Source organism: Juglans regia, chromosome 10 (genome assembly GCF_001411555.2).
Source record: "Juglans regia cultivar Chandler chromosome 10, Walnut 2.0, whole genome shotgun sequence".
Lineage (NCBI taxonomy): Eukaryota > Viridiplantae > Streptophyta > Magnoliopsida > Fagales > Juglandaceae > Juglans > Juglans regia.
The window spans coordinates 29,733,029-29,744,925 of NC_049910.1; the positions used below are offsets into that span (position 1 = coordinate 29,733,029).

General features: G+C 33.0%; 1 protein-coding gene across 4 annotated transcripts; it reads left to right on the forward strand.

Moving 5' to 3' along the window:
• Positions 1 to 6,057: 6,057 nt before the first annotated feature.
• LOC109003927 (NAC domain-containing protein 75-like) lies at positions 6,058 to 11,348 on the forward strand. Of its 4 annotated transcripts, XM_035694465.1 has the most exons (7): positions 6,058 to 6,073; positions 6,773 to 7,057; positions 7,381 to 7,558; positions 7,869 to 8,452; positions 8,985 to 9,290; positions 9,788 to 9,907; positions 10,795 to 11,348. In XM_035694465.1, the coding sequence occupies exons 2-7, from the start codon at positions 6,926 to 6,928 to the stop codon at positions 10,882 to 10,884; spliced, it is 1,410 nt and encodes a 469-aa protein (XP_035550358.1). In that variant the 5' UTR covers positions 6,058 to 6,073; positions 6,773 to 6,925; the 3' UTR covers positions 10,885 to 11,348. The 4 variants fall into 4 exon arrangements, with proteins under 4 accessions (XP_035550358.1, XP_035550360.1, XP_035550359.1 ...); XM_035694466.1 differs by lacking the exon at positions 6,058 to 6,073 and having other exon boundaries at positions 6,195 to 7,057; positions 9,791 to 9,907; XM_035694464.1 differs by lacking the exon at positions 6,058 to 6,073 and having other exon boundaries at positions 6,196 to 7,057.
• The last annotated feature ends 549 nt before the right edge of the window (positions 11,349 to 11,897 follow it).

Sequence of the window (11,897 nt, forward strand, 5' to 3'; positions counted from 1 at the left end):
TCCTAAATAATCCACTGAGTCTAATGGCGCAGACCATAACACATTCTGACACTTCTAATTATCTCAAATAATTAAACTCACAAATCTAGCACAATAGTGAGTGATAACACTGATTATGACGACAGACTAAAACCTGAGCGATTGGTCGATTCGTAAAAACTTATGGGTTTTTCAAAAGATTTCTAAAGTCAATAGAAATTCCACCAATGAATTTCTAGCGGGCTGTTACACAAGGTGTAATGATGAGATGAGATAAGATGAGAATTTTGTGTCTCATCCCACCCCCCCAAACCTACCCTAAGTCGGCCTCTTCTACTCCCGAGCCTACTGTACCTCTTTCCAATGTGCTGGAACAAATCAATCTTCTATTCCAAAAGATTGATTCATTTGCTGAGAAATGGGAAGTCAGAGAGACTAAAATGGAGTAGCAGATCACAGCCTTGCACATCGATGGAATGCAAATCAGCAACAGATTAGTGTTGTTGTCCTTGAATGCGCAGTAGGTTATGGAGTGCGTTAGGGATTCTGATGCTGAGTAACAACCCTTTGACATATGGTGACAAAAAAGGGGGAGACATTGAGGGGGAGCAAAATCAGCTAATTTTGTTTTTGCTAATGATTAATTGATCTTATTTTGTTAAATTTGGTTTAATTAAGAGACAAATCTAATTTCTCTATTTTGTTATATTTGGTGTAACTTGTAACCAAACAATGTAAGGTTTCATGTTAATGTTTTGAGAACTGAACTTTTATTGTTAGTTAATGATCCTTCATGAGATCTTAGTTTGGTGGTTATTTTTCTTTTTATTCAGGTACACACTGCATTCATCAACTAGTATTTTGTCACCAATCTGCCAAATGGGGAGATTGTAAATGTAAAAATGGTTAGCTAGGATTAGATGACAAGGATGATAGAGATTTGTTTAAATTGTTGAGTTGGATGAATGTAAATATTTTATCTTTATCTATGAACATGTAATTTGAATTGAGTGGTTATTAGATAATGAGTCAGTAAGCCAAAAGGGTGTAATCTGATGTTCGAAAAGTTAGGAGTTATCCAGTAACAGAACAGTTATCTGCTGAGAAGATTTAGTACCAGGTGTTAACAGACGCGTCAGCAAACTTAGTCCTAGCAGAGTTCTTCCGTTAGCAGATTCCTATTGTGCCTCAAATTCCTAACAGACTTAATCTGTCAGCAGAATCCTACTATAATAAAATACTAGGCAGATTATTTAAATGAGGATTTCGGTTGAGGGAAGTGATCTTTGATCAGTTATCTCTCAGAGCTTGGAGATTAGAGAGAGATCCAAGCGCTTGAGTGTGAGAATTCTTGCGAATGATTTTATACTGTTTTTTCCTTTCTCTCTTTGAGTGCGTGAATACACAGGGTTAGAGTTGTAGTGACTTAGTTCAGCCACTGGAGTTCGAGGGAGAAGTCAATAGGTTGAAGATTGCCAGAGGTTCTTGTTGCTACTGCGGTGGAAGACAAATAGGTTGTTTGTCTGGGCAAATAAGAGAGTTTAGTTACAAATGTTTTGTAATTGAGAAATTACTTGTAATTGATTTTCACCTAATAAAATTGATTTTCCTGGATTTGGCTGTCCCAAAGGGTTTTACCTTTGAAGAGTTTTTCAAATGGTTTTACAGCCAAAATTGGTATTATGCATTTCTATTACTTTATGTATTTGATTATTTATCAAATTATCACATAACGAACGGCTAATCAATTTCTTGATTGAGTGGTGAAGCTTGAGATCTAAATACATGGGTTCTTGAATAATTTCTGTCGTTTTGAGATTTGTAATTCTATGGCATGGTTTTGAAATCATTAATAAATAGTGGACCTTTTCTTTTGCAACAAGAAAGAATGCTTTAAGATCATCAGCAATAGACAAATTAAATCAATCGAAAAATGTCTCGTAATAAATGATTATGCTGTTTTTAATTCTCCATTAAGTACTTGGAAAATTTTGAGATTAAATCATCTATAAATTGATGAGTTGCCTCTGTATAATCAATTAAATAGCATAATCATACACGAAATGATTTCTTTATATAAATATAATAAATAAATATATTCTCCTGATCACTTATTAATTTCATCTTTGCCATTTTCACTTGGAGTACAGATCATATGGCATGGATTGAATGGTAACTTTAAATATCAAAATAATCTATAGAATTTCGTAAATTAATTTGGTTAACAATTAAATTAACAAAAGAATTACCATTTATCAGTTATAACTAAATATAATTAGTAGAAGTTATATCAAGTTACTTAAAAAAAGAAATATGTAAATCTGTATCGACGTGTGGGGGCCCACACACTAAATGTGAAAATCGTAGATGATCAAATTTTGAAGATCTGAGATCCAAAAAATCTGATAGAGCGGCTCAGATCGGTTAATTTCCATATTCTATATTACATCATTAATTTCTTAGTTAATTTTTTTTTTTAAATCTTATATAATTAATTTGCCCTTGTTTTCATAATTTCTAACTTGAAGTACACACTCCTCTGTGAAATTCTGTTTTTCATTTCACTCTTTTAGTGAAGTAATTATTATTTGCAAAAGGAGTCAATGCAAGATATTCAGCGAATTAAAGTCATCTATTCAACAGTCTTATGGACAAAAAGATATTTGTCGGCGAAAACACACACAAACACAATGATGGGTAATTTGCATGTTAATGTTCTTGCTAGCTGCTTTTAATTTATATATAGCTAACATATAATATATATATATATATAATATCAACAATTAATTAATACATATCCTATATATATATATATATATATTCTTTCGCATTTAATCATAAATTCATAAAATTTCATAATAAATAAATATGATCAGCTAGCTAGGATCATATGTATTTATGCCGCATGCAGAAGAACAAAGATGATGGAAACAAGTTTTAAGATATGTGGGGTCCATTGCTGATTAGTAATCTGATGCTACGTACCTTCATTAATAATTTAATATCCCTTTACAGAATATTAATAGGGAATTAATCAAAGAGGTTTCAATTTTAATGGTTTCGACCCTCTCGATCATGATCTTTTTGTTTATAACTAGAGATCGATAGATTATTAGTTACATGAAAATTGAATTCATGATTTGTAAATTCTCTTCTATTTTGTCCGAACTCATGTAAATATTAAGAATTTAAAACCCATTAATGATAGCTGGTATATATATATATATATATATATATATATATATGATCTCAGCTTACATGCATGTGTTCTTCACAAATAAATATTTATAGACAGTACTATATATATAATAATTTATTATTTTTACAATCAGTGTCTAAACGTCGCACATTTCTTTTTAAAAAAATGAATAAATATGAGATTTACATGAAAAAAATTAATTTTATAATAATAGACATCACTCTTTTTCAAAATGAATGCAAGGCGATTATACAACTCGTAATAAAAAATTAGTTTTTCATGTGAATTCTAGATTCACCCTTTTTTTTTTAAAAAATATCATGTGAGACTTACACAATAACTACAAATATCATTTATGATATAATATATGCAATTAACTCCTAAAAAAACAAAGTAATTAATTTAAAAGAGAAAAAAAAAACAAACAGAAAAAGAAGCAATCATGGCCATCGATCTGCAGTGATCTGTGGCTTCATCATTATACAGCTCTTGATTGCTCGAAAGAATGTAATGTATAAACGTGAATGCAAAACCATCATCTAATCAAGCTACTTTTAAGGGCATGCATGAGATTTCAAAGATGGGCCTACATATATAGTGGGAAGTCTATAATTTTCATGAACTGTGCACGACATGAACGAATTAACTCGTGTAGGTTGGAAAATTATTCAGACCGGATTTTGAAAAATTATATTTTGAAAATAAATTCGTTTTAATTAGTAAAAATTATATTTTGAGAATTTTGATTTTCTTAATTGAAAATTTTATATATATATTTGGTGCTTTGGCCTGAAGCTTCGTAGATTTATTTTTAATAAGGTTTTACATATAAATTCTGATTAATTACAAGGGGGGTGGTGGTGGTCCATCAAGTATACCGCTCATTTGCCTTGCTTATCAAGCAATCTGCTAATGCCATTCTCTCTCTCTCTCTCTCTCTCTCTAGATCTCTCTCTCTGATCTGCAGCAGCTGCTATAGCATTCATGGGAAAAGCATAATCATCAGCACTCCAGCTCGAAATCCATGTGAGCTCGCTCCTAGCTACCCTCCATCCTTTTTCCCTTAGTATAATTTTCATCTCTTTTCTGTTGTTCCCCACGTACATATATATATATATATATATATATATATATATGTGTATATATATATATATATATGGCTGATGAAATGTTTCTCTTTGTTTTACTACTTCTAATTAATATAATCTGTTAGGCAAGATTATCATGAGATGGACTATAATTCTCCTACCAGCTCCTCGATCGATCGTTTCATCTTTTACCACTCAAATCCCTTGTCTTTCTTTCTTTTCTTTTCTTTTTTCTTGCATATATTAGTTAGAATATAACTTCATCGATCGATCTCCCCCTTTGACCATGAAAGTGGTGGCCAATGATTATTTCATCTTATAGTAGTAGTAAATATGTGCGTATATGCTCACTATATAGGTATATATATATAACTTCATTTATTAAAATGAAGAATACTATATGTTAGTTTATGACATATATGCATGACTAGCTAGCTAGCTTCATAGAAGAAAATTTCCATTCATGCTTTGATAAGTACTATTAATTATATAGAATTATATATAATAATTCAGTATATATATACTTAATTTAAATAAAATTAGTAATTTACTTGGGTATATTATTTTTTATATTGTCAGTTTAACTTGATATATGATCATATATTATATAATAATATTAAAAAAAACTTGGAGTGGATGATCATGTGGTTTTTTATATAGCATGCACTACTAGTACGTTATTTAATAAATATCATATATATATGTACGTTGATCAATATATAGTTGGTCATGATGTGGTTTCAAAAGAGCAAAATTGATCTATGCCTTGAAGTCATTAATAATATTTTTATTTTAAAAATAGAATTAGAAATTTAATTGCATAAATATAATTTATTATTTCCTAGATTTAAATTACATGTAATGGGATAGTACTTGATACGTGGCTTTTGATCAAGAGCAAAACTCAATTACTTGAAAATAAAATCATATATAACCATAATAAAAGCAATAATTTAATTGAAAATAAATCATATATAATCAAGAGCATTTTCCATAATATTTATAAGTCCAACTAAATTATTAAACATAATATATTGTCTAGCTAGAACAAAACATGCATTAATGGATTAATGATGGAAAAATACATCAGAAGTGCAGTGGACGAGAAGATCAGAGGCCGGGTGACATATTTAGGGTTAGATTATTATCAATGAAATTAATGTATTTTTAAATGTTAGTTGTGCGATTAAAACATCGACAAAAATATATATATCGACGTGTCACAATTTTGGTAGTATTTCCTTTCTAGCAGAGTGTCAATCGTCGAAATCATCTACACTTGGCAGCGATTTGCTGCTTGCCGCTAATAATTTTGGTGAAATTAATACTAAATCACCGTCGTTTTTTATTCCTTGCGAATAAAATAGATACATGATGGATTATTAGTAACGATAACGATTATTTTTAATAAAAATAGATTTATTTTAATAAAAAATAATTATTTTTATTCGAAAATAACTGGTTATAAATAAACAGTTGTACGTCTTGTATGATGATGTTGTAATTGTTATTTTTAAGAATAATATGATATAATTTCGTGAGAGTAAAGCTATATATAATGTAGTTTAAAATTATAGAAACAATAGTAATAATATATATATATATATATAGAAAAATTAAATAGAGAGAGAGATTGTTTCATGGATATTATAAGCAAAATACAGATATGGTTGCTCTTACTTTTGAGTGCGTGCCTCAGTAACAGCTGCGTATATAGGCCGTTTCTTAATTGCCTTTAGCTTTTGTAGTCAAGGCTCAAACAAAGGCGTGGAAGAACCCCTCGTGCTTTAGAAAATCCAACCGGCCGGTTTTTCTCTCTCTCTCTCTCTCTCTAAACCGCCTACATGCGCTTCTTAAATGGGCAAAGGCTTAAAGGTGCTAAGTAGGGGTTTTGAGGGCATCTTTTCTTTTCTTTCCTTTCCTTTTTTCTCTTCTCTCACTCTATCTCACACTGTTTTCAGTTAAAGTAGATAGCTAGGGAGGGAATTCTGGTGTTTTTTGTGGTTAAAAAGCAGGTTTATAGCTCAATCCTACTGTGACAGTTTCCTCTTTTCCTCCCTTTCTTCTTCTTCTTCTTCTTCTTCTACTTATTGATATTTTTCTGAATTTATTCTTTTTTTTTTCCCTCCTCTCCTCCTCTTATTCTTCCTTATCAGTTCTACTATGGAGAATATACCCGTATTCCTATTCTGGGCATATTTCTCATCTTGGTTTGCTGAGTTTCTTCATGTAAATTGAAATTTTCCTGGCATGTTCAAGAACATGATGTATTCAATCTCTCTTCTTTTCATTGTTATTATCTATTCCAGCGTTTCTTTGTTTGTTCGATTCTTCATGTTATCTGAGTACTGAACCAGAATTAGTTCGAGGTTCATGTCTAGCTAGGAGGATACTTAATTACCTTTGGAAACCATAGCCAAAGTAGTTGTTCATACCTTTGTTATTATCTATTTACTCTTTCCCTTTGTATAGATCTCAATCAAATCTTTTGATTTCTCCTATATAGATAGAGAGCTAGCAAAGCTGGGATATGATGAGTACTAGTGATCTGCCGCCATACAGGGATAAATATTTCCCAGAAGATTTCAGCTTGAGAGAAATTAAGAATTAGATAGTATCTAATATTTCTGTAGGAAGGGATCAGCAAGATCAGCTAGAAATGAATAAGAGTAGTAGTAGTACTGTGGGCTCCATCAGCAGCTCTGATCTCATCGATGCCAAGCTCGAAGAGCATCAGATGTGTGGATCCAAGCAGTGCCCCGGTTGTGGACACAAGCTCGAAGGCAAGCCGGTACGTATAAAGGATATAATATTTTCTTATTATAATATTCTTATTGGCTTCAACATAAAGATCTTTACATATGAAGAATCAAACCAAGAAAAAGAAATATGCTTCTTGTTTTATCATGAGACTAACATTATTCCATATATATATATATATATATATATATACAGTGATTGCTTTTCATGCATATAGAACAAATTTTAAATTTAATGGAAGCTAGGGTCCTCTTTTTCTTTTTTTTTTTCTTGCTTTTCATGATCTATATCTCTTTTCTTTTTCTTTTGTTGGCTTTCATGTTTACTAATTGAGAGTTGGAATGGAGTTTCCAGGACTGGTTAGGTCTACCTGCAGGAGTGAAATTTGATCCTACAGACCAAGAATTGATAGAACACCTTGAAGCAAAGGTAGAAGCCAAAGATATGAAATCTCACCCTTTGATAGACGAGTTTATCACTACTATTGAAGGAGAGGATGGGATTTGTTATACCCATCCTGAAAAACTTCCAGGTGATCATCACAAAATCTCTTATCATCTCTCTCTCTCTCTCTCTCTCTCTCTGATTAATTATTTAATGTTGTTGGGCTCACTAGCTAAAAACTCTTTTGTCTCAACCGAATATGAGACTTCATGCACTACGTTTTTGTTTTAATATATGCTCCTCCTATATATATATATTTATATATATATAGAGAGAGAGAGAGAGAGAGAGATCATTTGTTACGACTTTCAAGATATCCCACTTGTCTTGCAGTTTGTTATACCTAAGTCAACCTAACTTTGATTTTGGCGCTACTGCTGCTGCACTTTTTCTTGCAGGAGTCACAAGAGATGGCTTGAGCAAGCATTTCTTCCACAGACCTTCGAAAGCTTACACAACCGGGACAAGAAAGAGAAGGAAAATTCAAACCGAATGCGACTTGCAAGGGGGAGAAACAAGGTGGCACAAGACTGGAAAGACCAGGCCTGTAATGGTGAATGGCAAGCAAAAGGGGTGCAAGAAAATACTTGTGCTTTACACCAATTTTGGGAAAAATCGCAAACCCGAAAAGACCAACTGGGTCATGCATCAATACCATCTTGGTCAGAATGAAGAAGAGAAAGAAGGGGAGCTCGTTGTTTCAAAGATATTCTATCAGACGCAGCCAAGGCAATGCAATTGGTCTGAGCGTAGTGCAACCACTGGAGAAGGAAGCAGTGAGCCTAATAGCAGGAGAGACAGTGGCAGTGGGAGTTGTTCTTCCTCCCGGGAAATGATTCCCCAAAGAGATCATGATCAAGTTTCTCCACCACCTGGGGTTAATGCTCATCAAATGTCAGCTGGTTACAATGCCATGGACATTCAGCAATTCAAATCTGATCAACATTTTAGCTTTGCCCCGTTCCGGAAAAGCTTTGATGAGGTATGATCTTTTTTCATTCGATCAATATGGTTTTTATATCTGAAACTTCCATATATGCATGCATGGATCGACCTTCTAAATCAAACAAATGAATAAGCATGAAACAAAAAGATGAGAGTAAATAGATTGAGATCATGAATTAATTGATCACCTAGCTTACTCATCAACATCATGTTGTCCTTCAACATCTACAGGTAAATAGATTTTGACACAGAACTAATGATATAGATTTCACAACAATAAAAGTACTGAAGGAAAGAACTCAGAAAGCTAATTACTCGTTGCACCTTGCTCTTGATCAACATCTACAAGTAATTAGATTTTGTCATAGAAGTACTATTGATGAAAACTCTATATATGGACCTGATCTCTTGATATTATTTTCCGCTAATTAAACCCGGTTTAACCACCAAAAAAGGTTGCAATAAACCGAAATTAATTAATGTTCATTAATCTTGTATGTAGAAAATGGACAAGCTAGCTAGCAATTAAACCTCATGAATAACGTAGGTGTCAAATATTAATATTGCAGGTGGGAATAGGAGAGGTTTCTACTGCAAGGGAAGCCCAAGCATCAGCTGGCACGTGCGAAGAGATGGGAGATCAACACCAGAGGCCACATCCTATGGCCCATCATGAGCATCATCATCACCGACAGCAGCAACATCACCATGCGCATCAGGAGATTGCGACCACAGCCTTCCACGTCAGCACTAGGCCTTCACATCCCATTTCCACCATCATCTCTCCACCTCCCCTCCACCACACATCCATTATTAATCTCGATCAAGACCCGTACCACATCTCCAGAATAATGCTCGAGAATGAAAATTTCCAGGTACTGATCATGAAGCAACGTATATAAACCTCGTTAATTAATTTCCCTTTATTTCTGATATCCCACAAGTAATCTGAGTCACGTACGTCAACATGTCCAAACTACGTACATATTTTATTGGTGGGTTTAATTTTCTAGCTAGTTTGTTTACTAATTATATGATTTCAGTGTTCAGTGGGTTCCTTTTGTTTCTTTAATTTCAGTGTTCAGCGGCTCGAATCGATCGAAAACTCAATAGTGAGATCATTTTCCAATTTATTTGAATGGGCATAACTAAAGTTGCAACTCAGTAAATTATGTTCTGAGTTTTTACCCCATATATAAATATATATATATATATATACACACACACACACACACAGACACACTTTATAATGTCCATGCATGCCACATTCAGGCGTAGCCAATTGTTACGGTTTCCAATACTGTTTGCAAAAGTACTACAAACATAAAATTACATTTCAGTTCTTCTTGTGTTTTGAATATGCATAAAACAGCAGCAGCAGCAGCAACAACAGCATTCGCAGCAGCAACAGCATCATAAACTGGGAGCTGGGAGGTCTGCATCTGGTTTGGAGGAACTCATAATGGGTTGCACTTCAACTAACATCAAAGAAGTGAGTATGAATTTTTTGATCCCGAAATCCTGAGGCCCATATTTGTCATAATTCTACCGGAGGAAAGAAAGAAAAGGTAAACAAGGATTAAAAGTGATAAAAAGGAAGATAAATTAATTTCTTTATCAAATAAATTAAATTAAAGAAAGAAAACAAAGACTTTTTTTTCTTTGTACTTTATCTTTTATCTTTCATTTTATTTTGGAGTCATATATAGCTAGTGATTTTATAATGATATATATACTGTATATCAACCTCCCCTCTGTAATAAAAGATGCAGGCACCTAGCTAGTTAGCTACCATATCATGAATTAGGCTTTTATAGTAGACAAGATAATCTATTCTATCTGAATGGAAAGAGCGAAATATCATGTTGATGATGAATTTCAACAGAAAATTAAAAGCACAAGACAGAGTCGATTATGGTAGTTAAAGAAACTTACAGTACTAAGCTAGCTAGCTGAGGAGAGAAAATACGAAATACATTATACACTGCGTACAGACAACTTTTCTAGGGGAATTTTTTTATTATTTGCCTGCTAATATGAACTGATCCTGAAGGTCTATTAAAGCATTTTTCCATATAATCAATTAAAGCAACATAGTTATGTATTTAATTGATCTAAGTACATGCATGCCTTCTTTATTTTTTTTCTTTTTCTCTTTTGGATGAAGTGACCGAAATGATAGTACGAGCTTATATTTTTTTTTCCTCGTGTTTGGCGTTAGATGAAGGGCACAGCAACAGACATGCATTTTTATTGTGGGGTAGAAAGGGATTAAAGAGGCGGTTCTTTCTCAGTATTTTCCTGAGTAAATAGTTTTCTTTTCTACAATATAAACCTAACCCTAATGTTCACATGATGCATGCTTGCATTTTCTTGCAGGAATCATCCATCCAAAACCCTCAAGAGGCAGAATGGTTGAAGTATTCGTCCTTCTGGCCTGACCCTGACAACCAGGATCATCATGGGTAGGAGCAAAAAAACAACAGAGAATAAACAACACCCATGCATACAGACAATATCATTATCATCATCATTAGTACTCGAAACGTTCCTCAATTCTTTTCAGCATGAGACCAAGAAAACCATGCATCCATAGTTGGGTCATTTTCTTTCCTTTTACTGTGGGCCTGGCTAAGCTCTGGTGGCTCTCAACCGAACTAACTGCATGTGAAACAGTCCTGGATGTTGGAAAGAAAGAGAGAATCAAAGAAAAAACAAAGAAAAAGAAAAGAAACCTAGAAAGGCTGCACCGTCTTCTGCCAAACGGAAGAGAACCAAGGGCCCAAAAGAAATACAGCCCTGCATGAAAATCATCACCATTATGATTACAATATCATCTTTATGGATATTCTTATTGTTTTATTATTTTAAGATGTTTGTATAATCTCTCTTTCTTGTTCTTTATAAACAATATACCAGAGAGAGTTTGTGGAAATTGCAAAAATACTTTAATTGTTAATTGTTCTGTCATTACTCACTTTGATAGTAAAGTATAAAAAGGTGTTCAGTACTACTCGTATGATTTCCCTTTATAGAAATATTAGTTGGGGAATTTTCAATGAAACATGATGGGTTCTCCTCGTTAGTATTAAACTAAAAGTATCTTACATGCATGGATTTCCAAAGCCTATATCCTGCCCAAATTGAATTTGTATAGACATTCTCTGGTTTAATTAACAGATCAAATCCACTAGCTAAGTGGCCAGCAATATCCATGATCTCCACTTTTCTTTTCTTTAAGAAACTATAGTATGAATAAAAAAAATTATAGTTTCCTATAAATCCTAATTAATTAATTAAGCAAGTCGAGTTCAAACGAAAAGAGTGGTACTGGATATAATATAGTGAAGTACTTATGTTCTTTGAAATTTTATTCGAACACGTACGAGTCAAGCTCAAACTTTTCTCCCAAGTTCATTTTATAATCAAGAACAGCTCATCTATTTTCGAGCAAATCGGACTTATTCACAAACAACCTAATA

Coding starts and splice junctions, on each gene's coding strand:
- LOC109003927 (XM_035694465.1), top strand. CDS start 6,926: ATGAATAAGAGTAGTAGTAGTACTGTGGGCTCCATCAGCAGCTCTGAT. Junction 7,559..7,868: donor CCATCCTGAAAAACTTCCAG/GTGATCATCACA, acceptor TTTTTCTTGCAG/GAGTCACAAGAGATGGCTTG. Junction 8,453..8,984: donor TCCGGAAAAGCTTTGATGAG/GTATGATCTTTT, acceptor TTAATATTGCAG/GTGGGAATAGGAGAGGTTTC.